Source organism: Harpia harpyja, chromosome 1 (genome assembly GCF_026419915.1).
Source record: "Harpia harpyja isolate bHarHar1 chromosome 1, bHarHar1 primary haplotype, whole genome shotgun sequence".
Classification (NCBI taxonomy): Eukaryota; Metazoa; Chordata; class Aves; order Accipitriformes; family Accipitridae; genus Harpia; species Harpia harpyja.
Window position 1 is genome coordinate 50647571 of NC_068940.1, and position 26857 is coordinate 50674427.

At 42.1% G+C, this 26857-nt stretch overlaps 1 protein-coding gene across 27 annotated transcripts in view; it reads right to left on the reverse strand.

Moving 5' to 3' along the window:
- Nucleotides 1-1849: 1849 nt before the first annotated feature.
- Nucleotides 1850-26857, reverse strand: part of ARPP21 (cAMP regulated phosphoprotein 21) — a 206836-nt gene continuing 181828 nt past the window's right edge. For all 27 annotated transcript variants that reach the window (XM_052793207.1, XM_052793219.1, XM_052793197.1 and 24 more), the window contains 2 exons: nt 3826-3977; nt 1850-2662 (listed from right to left, as the gene is read on the reverse strand). In XM_052793207.1, the coding sequence (XP_052649167.1) occupies nt 2405-2662; nt 3826-3977 (410 nt within the window). In that variant the 3' untranslated portion in view covers nt 1850-2404. The remainder of the gene's footprint in view (nt 2663-3825; nt 3978-26857) is intronic.

Genomic DNA, 26857 nt, shown 5'->3' on the forward strand with positions numbered 1-26857 from the left:
TGACTTTAAACACTACTGAGCAACAACTGAAGACATCAGTGTTATCAACATTCTTCGCATACTGAACTCAAAACATAACACTGTACCAGCTACTAGGAAGACAGTTAACTCTATCCCAGCTGAAACCAGGACAAGAAGAAAGAGGACTTAAATATAGTGATTACCAAAGAGTCTCTTCACTCCCAGACACAGCATGCACAGAGATTCACCCTCCCTCCCCTCTTGTTCAGCCTGGCTACATGCAATGTGTACCACTCAAGGTCACCTGCGGGTCCTTCCTGCTGGACTCTGGAGCCCTGACAGAGAAGGACAGCCATTCATTCAGCCGTCAGTCATTCAGCAGCAGCAAACCCAATTATGTGTAATTATAGTAATGCTAGGAGAAAAACCTCCATAGTATATGAAACATTAAAAGGAAATAAGCAATAGAATGCAGGGCATCTAAAATGAGAGCTCAGGGTCACAGGCAAAATTCAAATGCAGTATCTTGACTTAAAAAAGAAAAAAAAAAATCAATCAGTATGGTCTCCCAAGGCATTTCACCTCTAATTGAAGAGTGAGTTGTGTTTACTTACCTGCTCATGTTCTTGACTGTCTCTCAGCAAATGAATCGTGATTACACTACATAAAATTCAGTGTTTGGTCCCATAAGACTGGATTCAGTAGAAATGCCACACTTTAAGACACATATGTAAAAAAAGACTGAACCCTGAAAGATATCTATATTGTATAGAAAAGAAAAATATTTGTTTTGAATATAGGTTGTAGCCCTTCCAGTTCCTGCTTCCACAGCTGAAGTGTGCAAAGGAAATGGTACCCCTCTTGAAAGGAAAATAAAAGCTGTTTCACGTTCAGATTAACGATGGTCAAGGGCATTGTAGCCTACTGTCATCCTGAGCATACCTAAATCATACCTATGACACATGGAGATTTTACGCACAGAAGGATCTCAGGTGTTTTCATGATGCATATGCATAATACTGGGGGGCTCAACTCCTACCTATTTTAATGGTGTTCAAAACTGATCAAAAATGCAGCTTAAGTGGAAAAAACAAGAGAGGCTTTTGCCTGGTAAACACATTTGCTACTTGGATGTTGTCATCACTGAAGCAGAATGAGGAAGTCCATGCAGCATTTATGAATGAAGAATAATTTATCAGAACAAGCTGGGAATTTAAGTGAACATGGTACGTAATAACGAGAAACACCACAGGAATTCAAAAAAAGGTTTTAAAAATTTCTGGCAAACCACTGTGCTGCCTGTTTTAAGAGCCAAAAAAACAAAGATATTGTTCATTCCCTCTATTTCAACACGATGGACGAGATTCTTGGGTTGTCATCTTTTTGTTGCAAAATAGCTTTATAGCTGAAGTAGCAATAATTGGGTAGAGTATCTCTACAGAGGAGAATAATTGCTGGGTACTGTGGTTGCTACCTCAGTAGCAATTGATCTTCCAGACAGTAGATGGGATATCACTGGACATCTATGTCTTCTTACATTCAACTGTCGGTTGGCCTCTTGAAGAGGTATAAGTTGGTAAGTAGATGGAGGCTTGTAGCTGTGGCAAATTGTGTTTGTGACATTACTGGTCCTAGGGATTGGAAAAGCACAAACTTAGTTTAAGATGATCTGGTACATCATTCATTGAACACTGTCTGGGTGTCTATGCTACAATTTCTAAGTGGTCTTAGCTGTTCTGGTACTGCATGCTAAGACACAGGTACGGTGCCTTGTCACCAAACTCCTATAAGCCCATTAAGCATCATTAGCTTCACCTTAGCTTCACCTAAACAAGACAATGCACAAAGGGGAGTTCACTCAGAAACAGAGAGGAGACCAAGCAGGTGGTAAAAACATGACCTTTCTCCATGAGGTCAAATAGCTTTATTGTGATTAAGCACTACAATACAGTATATATCCATAAAAAAACTCTATAGTGTATATAAATTATTCCTTCCATTCAGTAACTCTTTTTTCATTTTTGTTTTTTTCATTTCCATTACAGCTTTGGTACAATGTGATTTTATTATATTTTTAAATACTTTTAGCTTCACAAACTCAACACAAAGTACAAAACTAATCCGAATCGGGGATATTACAATCTACACAGTGGTGTTCAGTGGTAGGAAAAAATCTTACCTCAATGAATTCATGTCACTAGCTAAGCTAAAAAGGCATACCTAGCAGACATGACAAAAATATGCACCATTAACCAGCAAACATTTTTTTTTCAAAATTTATTTTATTTTTTTACAGATTTTTCCAGCAGCAAATCACTTGAGCATAGTCAGTACTTATGTCCTCAACTGATTATCCTGTTGTGTTCCTCTTCATTTGAAGGCCATGAGTTATTTTGTCAAATAATGCACCGCTATCCTCGTATATCCACACTAAGCCACAGTGTCAGTACTTGACCTGCCACCCTGCATTGTTAATGCTCGCACAGTTTGTCCTGCAGCTGGCAGAAATAACTGGAACGTTATTGGAGGGGCAGTGTGGGGCAATCAACCGCAGGTTGTTCTGTGGGGCAGGAGGTATGACATTACAGTAGACAGGCATTCCAGTGGCTGTAAGTGTTCCTTGACCTGATTGATTAGGTAGCATGATTGGTTGTTGATATGATTGTTGCGGCAATCCTTGAGAACCCTGGGTCATTGGCACCTAGGTAGGAATATGGAGAGATGTAGGAAAAAAATAGTAATTACTAAACAAATTAAAGTAGGTCCCGAGTATCCCTATCTTCCTTCTAGCTGAATTTGAGTATATAACACATTCTGCCAAAATGTGTCATTTTGTGCTGCTCAGAACTGTTCTCGTCCCTGAGGATTTTCTTTGTTACAGAAGGCTTAAAGAGAAAGCCCTCTGCTCCTGAGTCTAGTAAATGGCTCTGTCATCAATGAGCTGTATATGAATTTCTGGGATCAGTGCAAACAGAAGACTCAGCCCTGGTATATCTAGGCCATCTAAAAGGTCTAAACCTTTAACTCGATCATTAACCTTTAAAAAGCATTTTCAATATAGTAATTCTGAAGATGTAAGGGGAAAATTTTACCCACAAGCAATTCCCCCATTTCCATCTGGGTTGCTGTAGTGTTTTCAGAGAAGCCAAGGGAAAAGGTGAATGGCTGCTCAATCAGTGCAATCTATTAAAATGAATTAGGTGTCATTTAGTTCCTTAACTTTCCAGAGGGACCAGCAGGAAACCTAAGCACAGGCCACCTCTCACAGGCTCTTGGCATATCTCCCCAAAACCAGGTATAAAGTTGGGGAAATAAGTCTGGGTAACTTACGGACTTGGTAAAAATCAAGCCACTGCCTTCCCTCTCCCCAAAATGCAATAAACAAAAATCTGTCTAGCTACAGCTTGTTATAGAAGACATGGTGAGATCCTTGGCAGGAGTCTCCACAGATGAGTAATTTTTAACTGGATCAGGCAAAGCCCTCAACTTCATTACAGGAAACAATACAGCACTGGTGAAGAAAACCCCAAAACAACCCCAATGTTTTGTCTTTTATCTTTTTAAATTCATTTTCTTCACAGGAAGAAGTATAATTCCTTCATCCTTTGTGACATTTTACCCACACTGCAGGCTGTAATAAATAGTTCATCTGAAGCATTCCCAATTCAGAATGAAAATGAGGAGTACTAAGAATACGTAAACAGGAAGCAAAGAAACCAATTTGACTCAGAAGCATATTTATCAGGAGGCCTCCTGCCACACAGTGTCCTAACAAAGTTAATAAAGACCATTCTGCGATACGAAAACTTAATTCAATTATGCAGTCTCTGACAAAAGCAGTCTGTCTTTACGGCTCCCAAGTACCTGATAAGACGACATGGCTGGATACTGCACCATCATGCCTTGCACCTGATTTCCCTGTTGATTATTCATCAGGTTCTGGCTTTGGGGCGGCTGCTGCATTCCCATGAGACCCTGGAACCCCTGCTGCTGGTTCGGCAGGACAGGCTGGTAACCTGAAAGAAGAAAGACGTCTTCAAATACCCTGTCGCTTGTAGGGGCAAAATTAAAACTGTTCTAAGGAACAGCAAATGATCCCATCATTTCCCCCCACATTTGTGAAAAAGTTGCTCTATTTCTATAGAAGCATTACTGGAAGTGAAAACTGAAGGGGAATAAACAAATGCTGTGAATTGACAGCGCCGGCACGCTCACATTGAGCGGGCAGCACATTTTCCTCACGCTCTTCAGCCCTGCGGCAGAGACCACCTTGAGGGATGCCTGACTGCAGTGTGGAACGGTAAAGCCCTGAACAGACACAGGGTGCTACTAGCTTCTGGCTACTTCCTCAGAGGCAAAACCGCCACTGGCTTCAAGGACACCGGTATTTGGCCTTCAAAGTCTAATCTGGTAGTTTTCTTTCAGGTCACATTTCTTATCTTACCCTCTTACCTTTCTTGTAATGCAGCTCCCTAGCACGATGTAAACAGAGAAGCTTTATTTAATCAAGAAGAACATCTGCATACACACGGGCTCCTACTTGCAGGGCTTTTTATATGATTAGAGCATATTAAGGGTCATATTCTACCCTACTAGTTTCGTGTTTGGCAAAGGAGGAAAATCATAAATTAGGGAGTGTCTGGTCCTCCCGATTGCTCGGTGGGAACACGGCTGACACACGAGTGACTGCACAGGGATGAGAAGTTGATGCTTCTGTTTCCACCTGCGATTGGCTCTGTGTTCAAAGTCACCATAACGTTGCAGGTTTTCTGCTGGGACCGCTCCTCTAGGACTAATTGAGAAATGGGCAAAGTCTGGATGCTGTGGAGGGCAAAGCTGCTAATGAGGCAGAAGCACCGATGGGAAGTGAAGCGCGAGCCGTGCGCTGCTTGGCAAGCAACACGATCCAGCCTGAGAACGAGCCTACCTGGATGGAGGGGATGCTCCCATTTAGAGATGAAGGATTTTGCAGAAAAAGTGGGAAAGGAAAGGAAGATGCAGAAAGATCTCGTCCTTGAAAAATGCTGCCAGCCACAGTCATTATAAATCTATGAATAATTTCTCCTTAAGACATTCTGTGTCCTTTAGCACTCATATTTTTTAACATGTGTTATGCAGTGCACTATTAACTCTGTAGTGATGCTCTCAGAATAAGCATATTTCAGGCAAAGAAGAATTATCAGAAGGAGCAACGCTGTGTTATTTTTATATGAAAAATGCGTGTCACGTCTGCTCAATTTATATTCATGAATACAGTACACGGTTCAATATACTTCACGAATTGGAAATCATCACCTGGGTATTTCTTCATTATGTAAGAAAAATAAAGTGACGAATGTCTCTGTTTCTGCCGGTCTATTGTCAACTGATAGCTTTCCTTCAAAATCTTTTCTCACGCCAGAGAAATGCCAAGTATCTCTGATCAATTTTTTGCCATTAAAGATGCTTTTCCACAGATATAAGATTAATGCCTCCAGTCAACCGAGCAAAATAAAAAAAATTAATTCCATGAGTGGTTAACTTGGCTGGGATATAGCATCAAACATCTCCCAAATGCACCAGATTATTACACATTCAAATTTGCTCTTTTCCTATGCACAAACACAGTGTCAGCATATTTTTTAGTCACAAAAATTACCAACATCAGAAGTGCGTAACTGAGTTTACAGAAGGCTTATACAGCAATAATAAAATTGCAAGTCCTCTTCTGCTCCCTTATACCAATTATGGGGGGGAAGGGGAGAAAGGACAGAAATAAAAAAATTTAGCACTACTATTCTGATATTTGCAAGACTGGAAGTTTAAGCAGAGAGGAGTCAACTGACAGCAGAAGCAGCAACAGATAATTCATCTTATGTCACTTGCAGTTGTCAAAGTAAGTCCCAAATGTTGTAATGAACAGTAGATTGATGGTGGACCAGGGATCAAGTGACCCTATGTTGAGGAATGCAATCGAACATTGGATCTGGGCTCACAGAGTTGCACCGTGATGCACTGGCACAGGATGGCGGGCTGGTGCTCTGCAGAGACAGACGGACACCACTGGGGTCAAGTAGAGAGAAGCCCTTTTATTCTCTCTAGTAAGTATAATGCATTACCATTACTTTAGTCAGACTACTGCTGATACTCTGCTGTAAGTTGGAACATACAGCTGTCTCTTTGCCTCAGCTTTGTGTTCCATATTCTCCAAATACAACAAATTTATTACCCTATACAGACATGACTATCAAACTGAAACAAAGGGTTACAGAAATAACTAAGTACCTACACTTATGCTGAACGTGTAGGCATCATCTCATGGGGCTATTACAATAACATGTACCTCTGCCCTGAAAATCTCCTCTGTTAGCAAACACTGCTTAGTACATGGCACAACCACTCCACGTTTTAGGTGCAGGAATACAAAAATGGGATGGGTTAAGAGCTGAGGTCCACTAGGCTGTGGACTACTATTTTAACAATCTTATTGCTCTTCGGGGACTCCAGCAATTTCTCCTGCCCAGAGGGCATGTGCACCCCTCACCTCTGCCTGAACATGCAGAGTCCTGCTTACACCCCTGAGAGTCAGGAGAAGACCTCTTTCCTACTCCCTCTGCAAGCCCTTTACAATGCTCTGACCACACAGAGGGGCCTCAATCCAAGCAGAAGAATACTTCACATGCACTCTAACACACTTCCAATGTGATTAGATGGGAGCAAAGAGGTATTAATGTAAGAATCTGATCACGTTGTCTCCTGAGCCTTCTTTGCCATTAAGGGAAATGGCCCAGAAGGAGGTCCTGTAGTCTCTTGACCATTTGCTCCCTTAACTTGTGGGTGGAAACAGGGATGTTTAAGAAGGTTACTGGCCTGCTTGTATCCTTGCAAGATGCTGGCTGTCATCTCTTCCCTACTTAATATTCATGGACTTCTTTTTTATGATCAGTACCCTTTGGAATATGCAACAAAATTATGGATGTCAGACCTTGCTGCAGAACCCCAGTACAGCATTTGGTCAAAATCCAGCATCCTCTTCAAGGCTCTGCAACTCAAGTGAATCCACTTCATTTTACCTGATAGCAAAGTCTGACCCTTTACTACGTTAAATATATGAAGAAAGATGCAAGTTCATCCATTCCATTGAACATAAAAACCTGACAAGGTACAAAAATGTACTCCAACAGTGCAGAGGGGGTAGAGAGTATTAAAAGGTGAATTAATTTCCTTATCTACAACAAGCTCTATAAGCAAGAGGAAAATGCTGTGAAAAAAACAAAGCAGCCCAAGTCCGTTCTGCTAGATGGCTTCTGTTTCAGCACAAATACAAAGTGAAGGAATTGGCACTCTACGTGGCAATCCATTTGAACAAGAAGTTGTTAATATCAGAAACCAGCTGCTCTGAATTTCCTACCTCCGCAGCCCAAATGCTGCAACTCTGACTCTGCATACTTCATAACATTTGAAACAGATCCTTCAGTGTTTACTGTGTGTTGATGTCTTCATATGTTTTTGCGCACTGGCCAGGAAAAGAATGGAGATGGGAGAATTGAGGCTCCGCATAACTGATAGTCTTAATATATCAGCCATTCAGCAATGTTCATGAAACTATATCATTCCAGCAAATCTTTCTTTTTTCTTTTTTTTGAGGGCACAGCCTATCAGAGATCGCTATTCCCCCAAAATTCTTTATTTTGTACACAGAGAGCAGTTTCAATCCTCAATTCAGCTCTGCCATGCTTCTGACATGCTCTTTATTTTTCAGTGAAATGAAAATAATAGTGTTCTCAAAAGTCTTGGGAACCGACTGCGGTGTATGAGAAGCCATGCATTGCTGGGCAGAGATGGATGTTTTGGAGCTACACAGGTGTCAGGAAACAACTGAGAACAGGAAGCGGCATCATACTTTCTGCAGCAATAAGTTTTCTTCATACTTGCTCTTTTGCTCATTAGCTTTCATACTACATACAGTGTAATCCTTAAAAGCCTCTTTACTGTCCCCTGAGAACATACATACGTGGGTTATTTTCTAATGGCAGTACACATCAGATGAACCATCCTATTACTGCAAGCTCCAGGGCCTCTTTACTGCAATTATATCATCCTGCTCTATGTTATCTCGGCTACAAAGGAGGATTTTTTAAATCAGGGCAAACATGAGAGACATTGTTAAACAACCAGAGGAACAAATCGTGCACAGAATTTCAATGAATGCCTCAGAGGAAAAAATGAGCCTTGGATTGCAGTCAAAATGGAAGAGGCCATCATACCATCAAGGTAATTCTCTGAACCTTTACAGCCTGCATCACCATGCTGACAGTCAGCTAACTTAAACATCCCAGGGGGAGAAAGACTGCATGAAAGACCCACAGATGTTTTAATTTCTTAATGAGGCTACAGAGCTCAAAAGACAAAACACAGTGGTCTTACACCTCTGCCAGTAACGTCATCCAGAGCTGCAATTAAAGCATGCTTGGTGCTCTGCTGGCCTCAGCATACAATCCTTCATGAACAGCACATTCATGTTTGGAGGGACTGTTTCATTGCTTATTTTAGATTTGAAGCATATATTAGCAAGATACCTTTGTAATGTGTGTATCAGCAATCCGGGTAAAGAGTAATCAGCGCTTCAGCTGACGAGCACGGTGGTCTGGCACGAGTCCCTGAACTGCAAATCTTATTGTACTCTTGCCACTTGAACAGAGTCCTTGCATCTAAGCCCATCCAATGCAAATGCATAAATTCACAGTGGTTTTGATAAGAAGTGATTTGAAAGCTCATCTGCTCCCTTCCCATTTCACTTGGTGTAGCACCGGGAGAAGCCGAGCCGCTGCCACCAGCTAACCGAAAATGCACGTACCTTGGCAACACACTGCAGCAGCCTAGGCAAGCAAAGCCCAAAAGAAATTCAAAAGGGAAACCTCAGCAGGGCTAACTGGGCTAGGTGCAATGCTACACACATCTGGTCATGCTCCTGCCTGCTCTGCAACTAGTGCAGTGCCTTTCTGGTGCCCTATGCCCCCCCCCCGGTACAGACCAACTCAGCCTCTGCTGCAACTGCCACCAGAAGCACTGCAAAGAGATTGAATATAAGCTCCCATGGAAAAGTCAAGGGGAGCGAGCACCACCTCTGGATGCAGACACAAGGGAATACTCTGTGATGTACTGAAAACAGTGTAACAGCAGATTCTGCACCCAGTCCCAAGTGCCGTGCTCGCCGCACATTTGCAGAAGACTCCCCGAAACTGGTAAGGGCTGAGAAGAGAGCTACAAAAATGACCCGAGGTCAGAAAGTGTACCTCTTCCTGGGAGACCTACTGAGCTCACTCTGCTCAATTTATTCAAAAGATGAAGAGGTATCTGCTGGTAGATAGCTCTCGAACAGAATAGAAAACAGTATAATTAAATTACATGGTTGGAAGACAAACCTAGAACTGTTCAGATTAGAAATAAAATTCAAAGTTTCAACAGACCCTATAATTAACAAGGGGACAATTTACCCAGAGAGGAAGCACATTTGCTATCACCCAAAACCTCTAAAATGAGGATGGACAGCTTGCTAGAAGATATTCATCAGCTTAATAAGAAGTTCTGTGAACAAAAATATGATTAGAGTGTGCTCTGTGTCCAGTATTATTCAGAGCATTAAATTACGTGTTCCAGACTTGAAATACTTAGGAAAAATGTTAGCCAGTTAGCTGTTAACACTTCTCCTATCTTCCAAGGAAAAGGACTAATCTTTTGCATGCAAGAGAGGATCCTCTTCCCAGTCTCTTCTCCCTGTGATCACATACTGGCAATGCCACCCAATTCACTCCACAAGCAGAGTTCACCTGTGTACGGTGGATATTCTAAGGGCTGTTTCTGGCCTATTTGAGTTTACTTTTCCCTGGCTGGAGTAGTGCTCAGTAGGTTTTGTAGGCTGAAGAGTATGATCGGTATCTATTCACACAGTTTTGCTAGGCTACCTTTTCCTTTACTTTTTAAAATAAGCTGTGGGTAAAGTATTAAAGTGGCTGGATGTATCTTTTATTCCATAATCATAGAAACTTACAATGCCTATGATAAGTTACTAATCAGAGAAGAAAAAAATGTAATTGTAAAACTGCAATTCAGTCATGCACACATCAATAAGTTTGGTAAAGTTTTTGGCAACTCACTTATTTGCCAAAAGCTCTGAAATGATCCATCCCAAAAGCACTTGCAAAACTGGAAGGAAGAAAAAAAGTGAAGCAAGCAGTTTGGCAAGATCAAACACTGTATCTTGACACAAAGAACCTTTTGGTTCTCAAACAGACCCTAAACATTATCTATAAAATACGAGGAAAGGAAGTCAGGTTGGGGAACCTTGCATTTAGGACACTCGGCCAAGCTGTGGGAGGTGCATACTGAAATCCCTTCCCAGCATGACTGAGAGCAGGAATTTGAGGCAAGGGGTTTCTGCCAGCCAGAACAAAGCCCTCCCTGGTACAGGGGTCTGTCAGTCCTTCCTGCCAACGATCCTCTCCTCGCGTGAGATACTCAAGTTACTGGACTACAACCAGATATGTCACCTCCTACGTGAACATCGTAATTACCAGCTACAAAATCTCCCCATATACTGCTCACTCTAGAGGAGCGCTGCTCCAAGGCGTTGTGCTCAGGCTGGCTTCTCACGTCCAGGTGTTAAGATTTCAGTGGCTGCTGGGGAAGTTTTGGGTTTTTTTTTCATCATGCAGTTAGTCATTACCTGGCCAGTTGCACCACAAATGACGGACTAAAAGTCTCATGGAAAACATAAAATTAAGCTATAAATTTAAGCTGACTTTGATTTTAGCCTCACCCCAAAGTGCCTGCAGTTTGGAAGACTTCCACAGAAGACACACTAATTAATGTCTCCCTGCTGGTGTGTCATTTTCTGTGCGAGTCTGAAGATTTAAACTGCATCTTGTGCAGCTGGAATCCAAAACACTTTGTAAAGAATTTTGTAGTTTAAGCTTGGATCTAAAATCCAAGGCGTGCTGCAAACCAAATCTGCTGCAGTTGATCAGTCCAGTCCTACTGTGTCTACTTTCTCTCTGCAATACACATAAAAATGTCTTGACCTAGTAAGAAATTCGGCCTTTGTGTTCCACAGATAATCACAGATAATTTATGGGTGTGAACTGGATGCTATGTGAGCTAGAAGGACAAAGACGTAATAGCTTAATGCTAAAAAATCCATCCCTTTCCCCTCAAAACATAAGACCATGCCATTATTTTATTTAGTTTTCACACACATACAAAGGAAAAAACAATAATACCTGTGCCTGAAATAAAGGAGTCTTAAGCAGCAACAGGTAACTTGGAGGTATGAGGTGGCTTATAACACACACAAAACAGCACGTGCCAAAAACCACAGCAGCACATGGACTCCTTTCCCCACGGCACTCCGCAGGCTCAGACCCTCAAAACCAAGAGAAGCCTTTTCACCTAAGTGACTTACAGTTTGGCATCTTTCATTTCAGGTAAAAGCACTTCCCACTCCAGCAGTACAGCAGTACAGCTTGCAGGGGAAAGCATGGGGTATTACGCTAGTCTTGTTTTCAAAATTTAATGACATCAAGTCTTTCAAGTTGTGGGAGATCAAAACCATTTTTAGCTAATGGCATTCCAGTTACATTCACTGAAAACACATAACACAGTAAATATATTCCTAAACTGATTACAATGACAGTGACCCAAATAATTCTCTGCAGAGCTGGGCTTATAAAACTGCAGGATTTTGAACTTAGAGTCTTGACACATAATTGCTGCCAGAATCGTAGCTCCCTGGTCCCTAAATTGGCCATAGCTTTACTAAGAGCACATTCATGCTTCCCAAACCTGGTAACAGATCAATAGCCACATTTTTTGGCAGACCCACAGAGAAAGAGCCATATTCAGCTGCATTAAGGAACTCAGCAAGGTGTATATGTATCAAAGATAGGAGCCAGTAAGATTTATTATCCCAAGAGAAAGAAGAAAAATTCTGGTTAGAAGACAGCTTGTCTGTCTTCCCCACCCCTCTCTCTCTGGTTTATGAAGCTACAAATCCCACAAAATCAGTAGTGCAAAAATATCTTCATCCAGCTGCAGAAGAAGAAGAAACCAAATTTGGAAATTTGTTGCAATTTTGCATTATTTCAGAGCGATCTATTTGCTGGATTTGGTAAGAACTGCTGATTAAAATACTCTGATACACGAGAAATTTTTTTTGTGGATAACAGCTCTGAAATCCCCCACCTGGCTAGTTCTAACTGCCAGAGCAGGATCTGTCTTATCCAGCTGAACTGCCCCTCCTTGTCTTCTCTTCATTTATCCTTCCTCACAAAGCTAAGTGAAAGCCTGGTTTTACTTGTTTTGCAACCCCGGGGGCTGGAAGAAACCCAAAGCACAGAGCATCTGAAGTGTGGATGGTTTCATGTGCTGCTCGAGACAACACGACCAACTGGGGCCACTTCTCGGCAGCTAACAAACCAGGGAAAAAAAATTTAGGGGAATAACACAACTCCCCTAGCAATGCAAACCCTCCCAGTTCAAAAGATGTGCAGGATCAGGGCCTCACAAATCTACTTTTAAACTCTGCTTGTCCTATATAAACCGGAAGAAGGTACACCTTTACAAAAGCAAAGAGAGAGTGCTTTGCGCACAGGCTTTTCCTCAAGAATAGTCACTGCATAAAACAAATGGCCTCATCCAGGTGGTAGAAAGCCTCCTGTTAGGGTAGTTTAGATTATGCCAATAAGAAATGATGAAAGTAACACTGCATATCCCACGTGAGATTTAGAGCTTCTTACATGTCAAAGAAATATCTGTTAGATTTTCTTCTACCCTTTTCCTATGATGCCAGCTTCCAACTGCTGGAGACAAGGAATAGCATTATCTTTTAAAAACCATTTATATGCATGCTCGCTGTCTCGTGGGGGAAAAATGTTTTCGCAAAGAGCACTGAACTGTTATTTAGAGCCTTCTACTTCATCATCCAAGCAACTACCTTTAGGGCAAACACGCAAAATCATGGATACAATGAATTTAGGAATCACTTAAAGATGCATACCCATCCCTCAGTTACTTTTCCACACCTTAAAAGAGTTGTTTTAAAACTCAGTGACCTCACTACCAAGTAAAAAGGCCCAGACAAATAAGAGGTATGATTAAATACTTTCATTATACACCTAATGAAATCACATACTGTAACATCTTCTGAGACTAAAATTTTAATTAAGGCAGGCTGGCATTTTGGCTTCCCCCCCCCCATGTTCCAAGGGAACAGCAGGTAAGGTCAAACAAAAAGCTTATGTGATAAAATTGCATGAGAGTGCTCCTGGGAGACCTGGCATTATTAACAAGAACATGAAGAAGGGCACAGTTGAGCAGTTCAAAGATAAATGATTGCATTCAGTTTACTTTTCACTATCAACTGGAGAACCTGAAAGCACTGTTATTTGACAAGAAATGTATATAAATAGGCATCAAAAAGAGCCTGAATGGATACAAATACAGGAGATTCAAGGTTGGGGAAATGTTTTTCTTCAGTTTAAAATCTGGATCTATTCTTTTACTTGTCTACACAAAGGATTTCCAAATTACACGGACAGCTTTTAAGAACAACTTGCTTGATGCTGAAAATAAACCTGCTCTTGCCGAGCACCTAAACCCATGTTATTACATGACACTTTAATCACTTATTTTATACCCTTTTCAATATACTTTTATTTTATGTTTTGAGACCGTTTAGCACTGCTCCTATTCTTCAAAAACTATTACAAAAATTATTTGCTCTTCTCCTTGAAGATAAATCTGAAGATAAATGGGGGGGGCACCTCTTACAGACACGGTATGTAACTCAAAGCTTCTGTAATATTCAGAAAAGAAAATTCTATTTTTAAGACAACATCCTTTTATCTCACTTCAGTAAAAATATAGAGGGAACAGCCAGCTGCAAGCCAAAATAATTGCAACACAATAATGCAGGGCTCCATTACAGCAGCATAATTCTGGTAAAGCAGCTGATCCAGGATCTTGGCACTTACCCAGACCCTGGAGCCTGACTTAAATGCATTAGCCCAGACAAAGTATGTGCAGCTGTTTTGGTAATCTGACGCTTCTGCATTTTATTGGAGACCAAAAAAAAAAAAAAAAAAGAGTCACTCAGCCAGCAAATGACACAGGTGATAGAGAAAGAGAGGAGGAAAGTATTTTATGCTCTTGAACTAAGTTAATCCACGGAGTCACGTGAACAGGTTCGACAGCTTTGGGAAGTCATTCCCTTTGGCCAGCACGGTGAGCAAGGGTTTACACTGGAGCAATGTAGATGCCCAAAGCCTCATCCCCACAGAGCTAAGCCACTGACGGCACATATTGCAAGCTGGTGGGCGGTTCTTGTGACATCTGGGAGGTCCCTAATAGCGCTAGGGAAAAAACAAGTATAATCCTTCTGCTCTCAGTCCCTGCCTGCCCATCCCGCTGGCGTTAACGAGAGTTAATGCAGAGCCATGGGCAGGCCAATAGATTGTTCTGGAGAATTTGTGGGTTGCTTTTAAGATAGCTTCACTGCTTAAAGACCAAACTAGATGCAAGTCTAGTCCTAGCCCTTACTATGGCCATAGACGGTTATACTGCTGTAGTCTGCTGCAATTCCTCTTCATAGGATTTTTGAATGGCTAATATACAACTAAAACACCGATGTAAAAACTCACTAGTGTTGACAGGAAGATTCCTTTGGCATATGACATGCTGTAGGTATTGCCTCACATTGAAAAGTGGCAGCTGGAGAGATGCCCTTGCCAGCAAAACATTATAGAAAGTTTTCATTTAGAATGACTACATTATGTTCAGAATTCTGCTGAATTCAGAGACAAAGCGTCCATACGTTCTTGCAGAAAAACTAAATTTTCTTTAAAGCTAAGACTTACAGTGAACTGTGAAGAAATTAAGCTTATGATTAACAATTTTATTACTATTACTTTCAGAAAAAAACCCCAAACCAATAGCTTTGGCTGAAGACTGCAAGAACAAACAGCTCTTTTCTCATCTCTCTATCCAGAAAACTGTACTTTGCAGAATTGCAAAATGTAGCCTTTGTTACAAATGTATTCATTTTCACATGGGAATATTTTTCATGCAAAATGGTAACTTCTTGTAGTTCAGGGCAGGAATATCAATACTGTAGCTGGTACAAACCTACATTTGGTATAAATTCAAACCCTTATTAAAAAAAATTGGCACTAACTTAACTCTTGGTATGCATACACATACATACGCACACACACGTGTATCTCTATCAGTGGAAACAAATATCAAATAAAATGGAGAGCTAAAAAAGTTAAATAGCAGCCTGTTCATTGCAACCACTGAGCTCTAACCTAACCACCCGCTTTAACGGTGGGATTCAGGGCACGTGACAGCTCCAGATTGCGCGATGCAGCGGTCCAGCACAGGGCTTGCCCAGGAGAGTTTGTATAAATAATGAAAGCAGTCAAATAACATCAACTCAAGATAGTCCACTGGAGAGACTTTTCTTTGTGATTGCATTGGAATGATTTCTTCACCTGAGACAGGTGGCAATAGGATCATTTTCCCCACTGAGTATAACGAGCCTGGCCTTTCCAAGGACAGCAGACTTACAGCTGTTATTTCCAGCCAAAAGTACCTGCAGACACGAGTGACAGGGCTCAAGATATAGGAAGATAGTAATAAATGTCCACGTTACTGATCATCAGCTAGGCTACACGAATTGACTGTGCCCAACTGCTCTGTGCTGAATGCAAAGCAAAGCAGGAGGTGGACTAAGCCTTCATGCATAGAGCAGGCTGGAAGAACATACAGTCAAGTACGATGCAGCTCACAAGATGAACAGTACCCTGTCTAATACTCCCTATATCTATCTGTGTCTGTGTTTGCATTCTGTTATATAAAATGGTTCCTGGCCATAGTATAACAATTATTTGCAATATCCACTGTTTTTGTTAGCAAATCCGTAAGAACTGTGTGCAGTGGGACAGCTAGCCACCCAAGCAAAATTAACTGTGATCCAAAACCAGAACAAATACAAAACCCGCAGGATCAGATTTTTCCACGCAAGCTGTGAACCCACAGATTCACTGAATTTCAGCAGGTCCATCTCTACATTACCCTAGTTTGACTTTCTGGATTGCCCCCAAATAAATAACAGCAGGTCTGAGCAAACAACTTGTTGATCCCCCATGTACTGATCTCTAACTTAGCTCTTGGTATTGCTGAAATATCTATAAGCACAAGCCCAGGGTGAACCTCCACCATGCTAGCTACCGTGCAAACTTCAAAAAATAGCTGCAGTATGAATAGACAAGACAGCTGGAGATGGGAAAATAAGCACCCAGGAGAAATAACTTGCCCAGAGAAAAACAGCAGAACTGCACAAAACTTTTCTGGACAATACACCAAAATCTCTGTGCGCTGCCTCAGAGAGCACTAGTGCTTAGAGTCCCATCCTGAGCAAGGAGTGCTCGGACACATTGCTGCTCACCAGCACAGTCACAGAGATGATGGTCCATGTGCTCTCGCTGTTTCTGCCACGCCGTTTGCTTCCACGCAGCTTCAGGTACAGGCTCCTGCCCACACCTGATGTATTGGAGGAAGGCTGCAGTGTGCGCTGGTGCTGCCCGGTTCACCATACTGTGTTGCATTTTACTGAGGGCAGAATGGGGTAAATTACTGCTAGCAGCATAAATTCGCATTAATCATCTATGCTTTTCACCCCTGCAAGCTAGGCTTTGTTTTGTGGCTCAGCCTCAAGGCGAGTTTTCATAAACGCGACACCAGCTGTAAATAACATCTGCAACAAAGGCATGCGCCACTGCCTGATGGCACTCTTCCTCCTCAACTGCTTCTGCATATACCTATAGGTTAACGTATCAAATCACTGAGCAAAAGGACTTGCGCTTGTTTATTTATCTATAACATAAGGGCACAGCAAGTTATGGGCTACATCCCCCAGCTAGATGCAGACACAAGGATGATACTGAAGCCAACAGGACTGTGATGGAGCATATGTCTGCCCATATGGGTCCAACTGCAAAAATCACATCTTTTCCAAGTGCGCCCATGTAGAATGTAATCCAAAGACTATTGGGGTTAGCAATCAACTTTAACCAGCTTTACACCATACTAGGAGCACTCGACTGCAACATAGTGATTCCTCTGGCCCCTATACAGCAGAGCACTTAAGCATTTGCTTAACTTTTAAGCACATGAGCCAATTTCTTGATTTCAGAGCAATGATTTACAGGTTTTAGTACACTTCTGGAAATAAATTCATCTTACAAAGGAGGGAACAAGTGAGTAAAAGTCAAAAATGTCTGAAAAAGTAAAAACATTCCCTTTTGACACTCCAAATAGAACACTACCAATTTCTAAGACTTCAAAGATTTTGTTCCATTTACATTTAAAAAATACTTTAAATGAAATGAAACAGTTTAATTGTCCATAGGCAATTTAAAGCTTTTATTTCATCTTCTGGGTTGCCTTGGGGGGGAATTGTCTCATTTCAAAGGAATTTGAGATTTTTTTTTTTTGTTTTAATTGGCCAAGTAATCTGCAAAATAACTCATTCATACAGTTTTATAAACTCTTTTGATAAATCAGGCAGCTAAATCTGCAAAGCATGCCTATCTCCATATTACAGGCAAACGTATTTTCAACTCTTGCATTGGGTGGGCAGAATAATATGAACTACATTTTTTTAAAAAAGAAAAAAGGGGAATTCATGGTGGAGGTAAACTTTCACCTTTGCCTTTTCTAAGAAGGGTTTAGTGGCACTTTTGAAAACAAGGATATTAACACCTGGACACAAGTTCCTTGTGTATTCACAAAATAAATGAATAGACACGACACTGTTGGCAGCAAGCTTTTCTGCACAGCTGTGTCAAGACATCTTGGCCCAAAGACGGTGGGAGAAAGAGAAGAGGGAGAGGGAGGATGGAGGTGGCTTCAGAAGACACTGCTTGGTTTCTGCATTGATTCCCAAGTCCCTCTGCCGAGTTGGCCAACAGGCTGACAGCGGTGCTTGGGACATGGGCAGACGTCACTCTGCCAGTCCCTGCCTCGCTCACGCTAGTGGCATTCTTCCTGTGGGCTCGAGCAAGCCTGGAATCAGGCCTGTGGTCGACAGATGTCAAAGTGTTCAGCCAGAGCATGGTTTAATTCAGCTGCATGGAAATAAACCTCTTTGCCCTTGCTCATGCCCAGGTTTCACTGCAGAGCATGTTAGTCAGTTGGAAAACTCCTGCTATAGCTGGTCCAGGGTTATCACTGCATGAGGATATTTTGGTTAACCCAACTAGTGCAACAGCCTGAGAAAGCTGATCTGTCAAGCAAAAGCATTGTATGCAGACTTGCACTGCGAAACCCATAGGATCAGTCCTGATCCCTTTACCTCCCCTCAAGGCATCTGCAACTGTGCAACTCTAAATGATACAAAATTTACTTTCATTAGTGAAAAAACCCAAAGCATAGCACAAATTTAAATGGAGAGTCTCCTGAATATTTGTGCTTTGTCTGCTGTGGGTCTCTCCAGGGTGACGTCTGCTCTCAGAAATCACTGGGGTAGACCTGCCACAGAGCATTTGCTGCCACACGGCACACTTTTAATAGTTTGCAACCCCAGCAGAGCTGTGTTTATGGTCTTCATGGCCAAAGGTATTTGCAGAGTCTGAACTCGTGAGCAATGCTAGCTAAGCATTCTGAGCTATGGAAAATGCACAATAAAGACCATAAACATATGGAGTCTTCAACTCAGCATAAATACTGAAGATCAGCCTGGGTATGTGGTCAAGGTAGATTTGAGAGCCAGCAGCAGAACTTTTTCCTTGCATACATCATAAATATTGATAGCTTTTTGCTTGCCTGGGACATAGCACACCCTGAGTGCATTGCTTCTTTCTGCATATTAGTTTTCTCATCTGTAAAATAAGGTTTTGAGGGGTGACTTCTTCATGAGACATTTTGAAATCCAGCAGTGCTGAGAAGTGCTATATACTCAATTAATAAAGTCAGTGGAAAAACAACTGATCTCCAACATAATATATAATATGAAGAGACCTTTGAGTGCTGAATTTGCTAAGAGTTACGTACAGAGCTTTGCAAAATTTTCAGTTGGATGAAGAACCCTACTTTGATCCAAAAAAGATGGGTGTTTTTTTCTGTCAGCACCTGCAAGGTGCCAAATTCCCAGAGCCCAAAGTCTGCCAATACAGGCAGGGAAGTGAGGAAGAGGGCATAGTAAGAGTCTTTTGCCAGAGCACAAGTCTTAACTAGAGGTGTCTGCAAATCAGAGATTTGCCAGCAAACCAATATGAATGGACATTTCAAAATTAATATCGAAGGGTTTGCAAAGGCTTTGCAATGCTTGCTAAAAGGCAACTGCCAGCTCCCCAGGCTCAGCTGAGGTGGGAGATGTCTTCTGTGGGAAGAGCAGGTTTCTTAGTGGTTTCTCGCAGAATCACAAGTATCCTCCATCCTTAGCTCCTCTGAGCCTATGAAATGATCTATGCACATGGGCAGGAGTATATATGAATTCCTATACACGCAATCATTGAATTTAATGCAGCACCAGCAATCATCCAAGTCGACCTTAGGCTAAAATACTTGTTTCTTGCTTACACGGTCTGGATGAGGTAACTGATTACATATACTTCTTCTGGGGCTGCTCAAAGTCAAACCGCAAAGCAGCTGCCAGAAATGTCTCTCCATGTAAAATTTACAACATGCCTTTCTGAAGTGGTAGCTGATGTGCCTAGCCAATCCGCCAAAAATGTCTGTGTAGCTAAAATTTTTGAAAAGAGAAAATCACAGGATCTGCAAACACATCTGCAGAACATTCTTTAGCAACTACTGCTCATTCCTAGTGCAAACCTTGAGAATAAACACTAACTTCTGTAATTGAAAAAGGACAAATGTAAGTCATACCTTTAGACTACTCCTCATGACAAAGAACTCAGTCTACACCTATAAATTTTCCTTACAGTAGAGCCATTGTTCAATTTTAAACAATTAGCATAACTTCTTCAAACTAAAAAAACCCAGATGAATATAATCTTCACATTTTAGCAAATATATCTGCTGTGAATAAATAATTTTATAATTATAAAGCCAGACTACTTTACAGACCTTGTTCTCATATTGTGGAATGAGCTATTGCATCAATTAAAAGGAAAACACTTTTTTTTCCATCATAGGAAAAGCCATGGCAAATTGGTTCATAAATATTCACTGATATTTTAGGCATGGCCATAAAAAGAAGGCATTTTACTGGCTGTCCTGGAAACAGCGCGTTTAATGTCAGAGCATCCCCAAGAAAGGAGAGCTGAGGAGAGGCTCATGTTGCAAGGAGTAACAGTGAGGTCCTGAAGCAGCCACGGGTCACACTGATAAACACATCTACCACTGTGTCAGGAGAAGAAAAATATGATCATAGAATCATAGTATCATAGAATCATTTCGGTTGGAAAAGACCTTCAAGATCATTGAGTCCAACCATTAACCATGCCCCCTAAACCATGCCCTGGAGTACCCTGTCCACTCGCTTTTTGAATACCTCCAGGGATGGTGAATCAACCACTTCCCTGGGCAGCCCATTCCAATGTTTGACAACCCTCTCAGTAAAAAAATTTTTCCTAATATCTAACCTAAATCTCCCTTGCCTCAACTTGAGGCCATTTCCTCTTGTCCTATCTCCAGACACCTGACAGAAGAGACCAACACCCACCTCACTACAACCCCCTTTCAGGTAGTTGTAGAGAGCGATAAGGTCTCCCCTCAGCCTCCTCTTTTCTAGACTGAACAACCCCAGATCCCTCAGCCGCTCCTCATAAGACTTGTGCTCCAGACCCCTCACCAACTTGGTTGCCCTTCTCTGGACACGCTCCAACACCTCAATGTCTTTCCTGTAGTGAGGGGCCCAAAACTGAACACAATACTCGAGGTGCGGCCTCACCGGTGCCGAGTACAGGGGAACAACCACCTCCCTGATCCTGCTGGCCCCACTGTTCCTGATACAGGCCAGGATGCTGTTGGCCTTCTTGGCCACCTGGTCACACTGCTGGCTCATATTCAGCCAGCTGTCAACCAGCACCCCCAGGTCTTTCCCTGCCGGGCAGCTTTCCAGCCACTCTTCCCCAAGCCTGTAGCGCTGCATGGGGTTGCTGTGACCGAAGTGCAGGACCCGATGGATGAGCTTGTGTCTGTCCAGAGCTTACAGTGATGTTTCCAGGAACCTGCCTGGCAGGGAGACTGAGCTGGCGGATGGGAGCAGTCCCACCCAACGGGACAGGGACAAGGACAGGGCAAGCAGACGGCACAAGCACAGTTGGTCCTTGCCCAGGAGAGTGGGTCTGGCTGCTGAAACACAACTTTCCCTCTCCCCAGCCTATGCCTGAGCCAGGGCACCACATCACAGCTCTGAGTCCTTGTGCCGCTCACGCTCCCAGCAGCTTTCTGCGATTCAGGGGAAGGACTCCCAGATGAAGGAACTAATTATGACTTAGGCACTACTCGTGACTTCCCTGTTACGCTGTCCTGCAGGTCTCAGGTAGGAAGGCTTGCCTGCAAATGCTTTCCAGATTTGAGAAGGTTTTTTTATTTTAAATCCACACAATTGATTAGTTTGGTGGATATTCTGCACAGATAGCAAATAAACTCTACGAGGTGGAGAGGTTCCTGCATCTTGCCGCTGTCCTACTCACTGCAGAGACTCCATGGCCCTGGATCACTGTGTAGCTGCTCTTCCTTCCCCCCGCGACACTGCTACACAGCAGAGGGGGAGAGGAAACAAGCTACAAACCAAAGCTACCCCAGCTGCATGAACTGCTTAAAAGAATGAAAATTAACAAGTTGAAAACAAACTGCAAGTGTTCTTAGAGTTAATTAATAATAAAAAATAATAATTACAACTATAAAATATATCCCATAAAAATGCCGTCTTCTTTACAGAGCAAGGCAAAGTCTCCATTTAAAAAAAAAAAAAAAATCAGGGCTCCTCAAATTTGTTTGATAAAATAAGTTATGATGCATTACAATTTACACAAATAACAGTCCAGAATACTATCAAGACTATAAAGCATGAAGATAACATATTGTTCTGGCAAGTGATAAAACTGCTCACAGTGACAGCTGTGATTTATTGAAGCAATTCAAACACACTTTGAAAGTATATTAGCTTCGCCTCTGCCCACAAAGGGCGCATTTTAGCAGGGTAGGCCACGCCAGTGATAAATTACATACCAGCAAGAAGTGAAGGCAATTGGCAACATCAGATGCCCGAGGGCCCTGAATTACTGTGATAATGTGGTTTTCATGATAATACTTCACATGCAACGGCATCTGAGCACCTAAAGAAACACATCAAAGCTGTATTTTCGTTGGCTTTTTGGAAGATAACATTACGATGGTGAGAGTGGCTGGGACTTCCCAGCTAAAGTTGACATACAAAGCATTTACAAATTGGCTCTGCAACAAAGTTTGGCACAGAAGGTCACAGTTTAGATGCTACCTTTTAGGTGGAAGCTGGAAAATAACTGCCGCTTGCTTCCAGGTTGTAGGCACTGAAGCAAACCACAGGCTGTCAACCCACAGTAGACCTTGCCTGCGCCTGCCTGCTGCACGGCTTCGACAGGACTCAAAGTGACCCAAGTGCTGCAGTGGTTTAGCTGTGCTAATACCCAGAACGGGATGGGGACTTGGCCGTACTGCAGTCACTATGGCCATGCTGGCACCTGCATCACCGCTTCTGTGAAGGAAGCAAGTTACTGGGCACACTTGTTCACTGGTCACACCAGTTCAAACCTGCTATAAGAGCCAGGCTCTTCCCATGGCTCAGAGTAGCGCTGGAAAAGGAGCACAGAAAAAGCATGATGCCAAAGTCTCCTCCCACGGCAAGGTTTTACTACTGTAAAAGCATTGAAAAATTATTTTAAGACACAAGGGCTAAATTCTACCCTCTGACGTACTAGCATAGGCCACGACTGACTTCACAGTCAACCTGGACTTCAGAGGATGTCCTTTGAAGAGAATGTGTCCCTGGGCAGTGCCACGGGGAGCCACGTGGCAGACTCTTCTCCTTGTATTATCAGGGAAAGTTTAACAAATTGTATCTGCCTCCAATTATTACAGTCCTCCCCCCATTTTGACACACTAGGAAGCACATCCTTGAGTCTTTACTGCTCCTAAATTAAGGGCAACAAGAGAAATTAATGACTTGGCCAAAGCAGCTACATTTTGCTGTGGATCAAAAGAGGTTTATCAGCAATTATACTGTAATTGGCTCATCTCCAAAAGATAAAGCACATTTAACAAAGAGTTTGTTTCTGGTAAGGATTTTTAACTTTTATTTAATCCAAAACACTGCCTTGGGAAGTGATAATGAATATCTATCTATTTCTATGCTACCCCTTACTGTATAACCTGAGGACCTCAGACATATTGCATACTTACAGAATGAGTTCGTGTAACTTTTTAGAGGAAGTTGGCCATTTCTTGAGTTTATGCCAGTAAATGCCTGAGAGAATCATGTTTCTGTATTTACAGTCTCTGTATGAAAAATGTGCCAGTGACACTGTAACTGAAATGGTAAAAAACACCTTTATACAGATTGATACTTTAAAAGTAAGCTAGCTAAACACCTTCTCTACAGATGGAGACTTGGAGAAGATGCAAAAGTGACAAAAGTTAGTAGTTATTTTCCTAATTTCCCTAAAGCATATGGGAAAGAAGAGCTCAGCACCGTTTTGAACCTGACCCTTTTTTTTTTTTTTTTTTTTTTTGGTAGCTCTAATGTAATGATTAGAAGAAAGAACAGTTTTTTCCTTGAATTGAAATTCTGGGTAGTACAGATATTACAGCACAGTGTAGTGCATTTATTTATGGCTCTGCAGCACTATTCTTCTTTAGAAACGTTTGCAGGAATTAAAATCATTGTGTTAAGTGTTATTCTTAATACTTATTTCATTGCTACCTAATGGAAATACAGATTCACCATTATTTTAAGCTTAATACAGTGTAAAAGAATGAGTTTAATACAGTGTAATTATGATTTTTTTTAACAGCACTTAATAGAAATACAAGGCAGAAATAGATTTCTTCAAGCAAGGGAAAAGAACAGGAGCATTTTTGTTTCTTCAGTAACAACAACTAGAATATCAAAGCTGTAACAAGGAAGTGACTCCTCCCCTTTCTTTTTCTTGTCTATACCCTTCAGATTTACATTTGCCACTTAAATAAAGGAACATGTTTGCAGCATCCCCCAAATTCTACCCTACCAAAAGACTGGAAATATCCCCTGCTAAACTTTACCTCTGAGCAGGGGAGGGATTCTCCCCTCTCTACTGCAAATTGGGTAGGAGGCAGTAGTAATCGCCACAGCCCCTGACTTGATTTCAATGACAGAAGAAATAAGAATACCCTTCCCTGCCCCATCACCTGCCTGCACTTGTCGTCCTGAAGCGATGAAATAACCCCTCACAACATTCCAGTAACCAGGGCAGTAAAAGTGACCAGAAAATGCTTATTTCTATTCCTCCCACACTCTCTAACCCAGAAAACATTCACTTTATCCCCTGTTCCCTGGAAAATTTCACTCTTAAATGGGTTCCAAATCGTTCTCCTTCCCAAACACCCAGTCTTCAAAATGTCTTTCGGGACATTTCCCCTGGAAGGCTAACTTCTCCATGTGGGCACAGATGTTACTTTGTCTCAAGAAGAGCCCAATTCACTGGAAAACTATTGCTCCATCTCCTCTGACAGCTTCCCAGGTTCTCCGTGCTGCACAGCCTCTCTGGCCACAGCAGCCTGCCGAGCTGCTGCTGGAGCAGCAGTTCATTTTTCTTCCAAAGGGAAAAGAAGGATGGTCTCCTGGGCCTCCGAGATCTCATTACAGAACAAAACCCAGCATCTTGTAACACAGTGAGTGTGATGGACTTAGGATTTCACGACTCTCTTTGCAAGAAGACGACTAAACAGAGAGCACCATGAAAAGGAAAGGAGGGAAGGGGGTGTTTCCTCTTGCCATCTGCTCCTTGCTGTCTCCCTTTCCTCCATACTGCTCAGAAACTTACTGGCGCACATACTTCCCCCCCAACCCCCTTCGTTTTTACTAGGTGTTCAATAATACCCAGGCATGGCTCTACTCGAGGGCTCTAGCAACTATAGCAACACAAACAACAAGTTAACACAAGAAAACTGGAAATGCTCCATGCATGTCAGGTTCCTTAGGTCTCTGAGGAAAATAGTAGCAGGATTCCCAGGCGTAAGACAGTGGTTCTGGAAAGCTGCCATAAAAGGTAAATACTGTATAGAAGCTGAGAGTATTTTACCACCTGCTTTTACAGCTTAGTAACTGTAAAGTGTCTTTTTGCAGTGTTGCCCTTCAAATGAAAGGAAAATTCCCCCCTATATTATGTTCAATTTTTCAGTTTCTGTTATGTCAATATAACAATCTTCTGTAACAAGAAGACAAAAGCTTCTCCATCTTCTTGGGATCAATATTATTGCTCAAGCAAGGACAACTGGTATCTCTTTGTTAAGGCTCTATTTTAATGTACTGCCAAAATACAACTACAATTCTAACTCAGTAGATAATAAACTGCTTTTCAGACTGAAGACTGAAGTAGCGAGGATGGTAAACCTACATACACTTCAGTCATGCAGCACCGTTCTCTCCCAAGCCCTGCACACAAATAAGAAATCTGATGGCACAGGATGGTCTGTGCAGATGCATCTCTCCCAAATGTCAGCTCACACCAGCACAAGGCTAAGGTCTGAAGTAAAGAGAAGTCCCATAATCCCCAAGGCTCCCTTTGCGCCAGCCCTGCTCTTTCACAGTGTGATCACAGCAGTTTCGCTACTAAAGGACTCTTTAGCAGGGAGCTGCAGTTATTCCTAAAGCTAGGGATGCATGAACTGTAAGAAAAAGCTCGAGAAATAGATCTGGAGCAAGCCATACACAGACATCTGTACAGAGACAAGCGGGTCCCTGAAATGAAAGTCAAGCACTGGGAACTGTGAGAAATTTGTCATTGCTTGGCTACAGCTGTATTGCCTTAAGGGGTCACATAAAACGGGAACACAGGTCGATGCACTTGTGTCTGTACAGCCTCAGAGAGCACCGGGGTGGCATGGTTAAATATTCAGAAATCAGGAAAAGGCAATGCAAAAGTAGCCCCTACACAACCTTAATTCCAGCAACTTAGGCATATATGATTGAGATGCAGTATTTAATTACCTAATAATCATATATACTGCAACAGAATTTGCCCTACACACGGCTGAAGTGCCCCCCAGCAGAATTTCTAATCTTATTTCCTATGTCGCAAACCACAGCACGACTTCAAAATGGTTTTGAGCATGACAGCTTATAAAGACTTTACATTAGCCCTTACACAAGTCTAGACATTCAAGCACACAGATGAATTGGTATACATTGCTAGCAATTTTCTCCAGATGGATCCTTTGTGAGCTGTGGGAAGAAGCCCGTGAGAAGTACGCTGAGTAGGCAAAGTGAATTTCAAAATATCAAGCCTCAACAAAATCTGCATCTGCTTTTGCTGGGATACCTCGAAAGGGCAGTCATCTTGTCAAATGTTAACCTCCTGCAGTGGGGAGAGTTGGCGCTTGAAGCCACAAGTTTTCTTTCCTCTTTGTTTAGCCATACAAGGAAGAATGTACCTGCCTATGCACGTTCTCCTCATACTCAGAAGTCATGCATGTGGGGCTTTTCTTAATTGTATAAAGGATGTTCATCTTTGGAAAGAAACAGATTGGCACAAAGCATACTGAAAAATAAATGGGCAAAAAAGCCCACACAAACTTATCTGGTCTTGGGGTCAGCCCAAAGCATGGGTATAGAAGATGTTAAGAAATCAGTTGGGATCAGAACAGAATCTGCTGT